General features: G+C 28.2%; 1 protein-coding gene across 1 annotated transcript; it reads right to left on the minus strand.

The window, feature by feature from the left end:
- Positions 1–1545: 1545 nt before the first annotated feature.
- Positions 1546–2216, minus strand: LOC138338926 (mediator of RNA polymerase II transcription subunit 20a-like). Its single transcript, XM_069290013.1, has 3 exons — positions 2169–2216; positions 1934–2053; positions 1546–1767 (listed from the first exon to the last, which is right to left on the minus strand). The coding sequence occupies exons 1-3, from the start codon at positions 2214–2216 to the stop codon at positions 1546–1548; spliced, it is 390 nt and encodes a 129-aa protein (XP_069146114.1).
- Between the last annotated feature and the right edge of the window lie 1665 nt (positions 2217–3881).

The raw sequence follows: 3881 nt of genomic DNA on the forward strand, positions 1-3881 counted from the left end.
TGTATTGTCTAGTTTCCAACGAAATATTATGCTATAGACCTCTACATTAGCAATTTTTTCAGCATGCATCTTATAATAAATGGGGTTTTCTGATTCTCACTAATTTGTATTCCTTTAAAGGGAGATGGAAGTGACACTATTTTACTTATCATATTTTATTAAAAGATTTAAGCATTTAATTAGTCTGAACAGGTCTTTAATCATTAAGATCTTGAAGAAAGTCTTAGAATCATTAAGATGTATTCTTTTGTGGATAATATTCATTGTCACACTCACCAACCACGACCATTAATCACTTCTTTCATCACAATAACGCGATGCATCTTCCTGAAATTTCACTCTGAATATGAAATTTTTTGTGAATTTGAGACTTTTCTACATATCTTGGTATTACATAACATTTGATTTTCCTTTTGTAGAACACAAGCTATTGTTTGCATCTCACCAAATAACATCTAACACTGAGTTTATCTCGTCAATATCGATTTGTCTCCTATATTTTTAAATCTCATACTCATCACCATGTAAAGTGAAATGACCGATTTTGCAACTTGAATCTGAATGATTTAGACCTTAGGTCATCAAGTGCATATGTTATCATTAGGATTTAAGCATTTAATTAATCATTAGGTGTTGAACAAAGTATTTATATCTTGTCTAGATAATTTACCACTCTATCCATAATCACTAACCATCACCATTATTGTTATCAATCACCAAACACCATTGTTATCACGATCACCATTGATAACCACACTTTATACTAGCTCATTCGAAGGCAAATATCGTTACACATTCTATCATATACAATACTTACTGAACTTCATGTTTGGTGCAAACTTATATTATACTTATTAGTTTCAACTTCTATTATATGTTTTGATAAATATACACTTTGAGTTCAAAAATGATCGTGAGCTAGATTTGCATCGTCTAGCTTCATATTACATATCCTCTAGGAAGAGGCCTTGTAACATTATACATGTGGTGATTAGGAATATGGGTGGGGTTACAATGGTGTTTTAGAACTTGTAACATTATACTTGGGGTGATCAGGAATACGGGGTTACAATGGTGCTTTATAACTTGAAACATTATACTTGTGGTGATTTGCTTTTCACAAACAAAATGAAATAAATGAAAAATTAGATTATGTGGAGTCATGATAAAAGTTTATGAAGTCAAACAATTGAACTAACAAAATTCCTCTCTAAATAAATTATTTACATGCTTTATTTTACTTTATAAATAATATTAACATATATACCATATTTCCATTTGAGCAAAAAAGTTTAATCTCAAAAGCGTAAAAGTCTATATAATCTTAAAGAACAATTCTTCAAACAAAAGAAATCATTTAATTTCCATAACACCCACTAAAAAGGAAAAGGAATTACATTGATGTCAAATCATATAGTATCTTCAAGATTGCTTACTATTGATGTGCATATTCCCAATTTATTTATGAAAATAACCAACTCATTTATAAAGCTAAGCAAAAATCTTATAAAGTCAACAAATATTCTAATTTCTTGTTGGTTGGGCTTATTGAGCCGTTGTTGACATTTGAGCCCAGATGCTAGCATATTGTACAACAGTATGCCGTGAAGTGTATTGATCAGAGAGGCCAAACTCTGAAAAATTTTGTTCAGCATGCACAAAATGACCTTGTAATGACTTTTTCCCAAGAGTTTCCTTCAATATCTCAAAGAATTCACTCATAATCAGATGTGATGTTTTCCATGAGGAAATCGGAAGATACTCCATCTACAAGAAAAACAAACATCTTATGAGGCAAGCATTCTCATAAAAATAATTATTATTTTTTATTTAGGTAAAGAACAATTATTGAATTCCTCTGCGTGAAGTGTAAAAAAACATAATATTTTACAACATAACTATGTCTTTTAAATTTTTAAAAATATTTAACTACATCATAAAAAGCTTCAACTGAGAATAAAATCTCTAAAAGTAATCCCCTCAAGTTCTCAGAATCCATTGGAACAACTTTTCCTACTCGCACTAGGAAGTCACCAAGTCGATACTGAAACCCCTGTATCATACAAATATTTTAATGAGTATTTTTTAACAAAAGATTTTGATGGTGTTATATAAGTATATCATCCTCAATACGAACAATAATTTGCAGATCTCAATATAATACAAACCTCACAATTATGTGCAAACTTTATTCTGTAAGATTGTAGGTTCTCCATTATCTTTTGCATTCATGATTCTGCTTCCACAATCAGTCTATTCTTACTAAGTGCCATGTAAAACTTGTAGGGTTGTTCTTGAAGTGAAGCCCCGAAAAAATGTTGGGGAAATTCTGATGCATTTGCTTGTTCTAGTAAAAGGGAAAAAAATCATCAACAATCAAATATCATATATCGCTATAAAAGTACTCTTAAAATGAAAGGATGTTTAAGCTAAAAATGCTAGATATATAGATTATCTTACATTTAGATCTATTCTTGATCCAAAAAAATTCAATACTTCTTCATTTTTTAATACACTATCTTACAGAGGAGAAAGACTTCCCAAGTCCAATCTTTATAATTCTTTAAAAGGAGAGAAAAAAGGAAGTTCATCTCTTTATATTGCGTTTACAGACATGATTTATTAAGTGATGATGAAATACCTTTGAGCATGGGCTTATAGAAGCAAAATGTATTTTTCCATTCTCCTTCTTTAACACCATTAATGCTCTCAACACATTTAGATACTTCTATCAGCATTTGACTATTGATTGTAGTACCTGCATTTGGCTGCCAACACAAAACCCTAACAACAAACAAGGTAACAAATTGTACACTTAAACATACATATTAAAATCATTCAAAAATGTTATGTTTCTAGTGAATTCAAAATCATTACCATTTGATTGACATGTTGTCGATTGCAACTACAATTTTCTTTTTCCTCTTAAGGAAAAATTTGTTCAAAAAGAAGAAAAAGTTCTTGCTAATACAAGGAAATATAAGAAAATGAATCTTAAAATCTTTATTTTATAGTTTGAAATTGTCTGAAAGCATAAAGTTGTAATTATAGTGGACAAGTATCTTGAACAAAAAATCAAAGTCATATTTGACTTTTGTTACTAAAATTTCATCAAAGTTACCTTGTATGGTCAAACTTGATAGATAATCAAAATAGTATTTTTTTTCCCTTTAATATATTGTGGAATTAACAGTTTTTCCTAATTAGCATCGAACATAGAAAGAGAAAATAATAAATATTAATTCTAAAATGTAAGTCAAGATTATATTTGTCTGGATGTATCTAGTCAATATTAATATATTTATTTCTCTTAATTAATATGCCTTTTCTCTAAGAAAAAAAATTTATGCTTTGAAGGATGAAAAAATCGTCAAAAATTTCATGAATGAATATGAATTATTTTCATTAAAATAAAGTTTGTACAATATTTGTTTCATTTTATATGATTTAATATTTTTTTTTTGTGTTTTTTAAGTAATTTAAATAGTGTTCTCATTCCTTGTAGAGTCAATAGTTTTTCTTAATCTATATTTGTCCTTAAATGTATTTCTTAATAAAAATTCCCTAGAATGGTACTACCTAGTTTACATATTTATTTTTATTAATTAATAAGCCAATTTAAAAAAAGATGTTTTGAAGGATTAAACAAATCAAAACACTCATACGCCGAATATGAATTGTTTATGGTAAAATATATTATATACTATCTTTATTTCATCTTATATAATACAATTCAATATTGGGAGTCAAATAATTTCTTTCAAAAGTTGTTATCTACCTTGCATGCTTTTAATTACTAACTTCTGACTTAAGTTAAAAAGAGTTTAAACTATTTTCCACATCACCTATCGCATTCGGAATATTACATAATATTATGGTAA

Source organism: Solanum lycopersicum, chromosome 10, assembly GCF_036512215.1.
Source record: "Solanum lycopersicum chromosome 10, SLM_r2.1".
Classification (NCBI taxonomy): Eukaryota; Viridiplantae; Streptophyta; class Magnoliopsida; order Solanales; family Solanaceae; genus Solanum; species Solanum lycopersicum.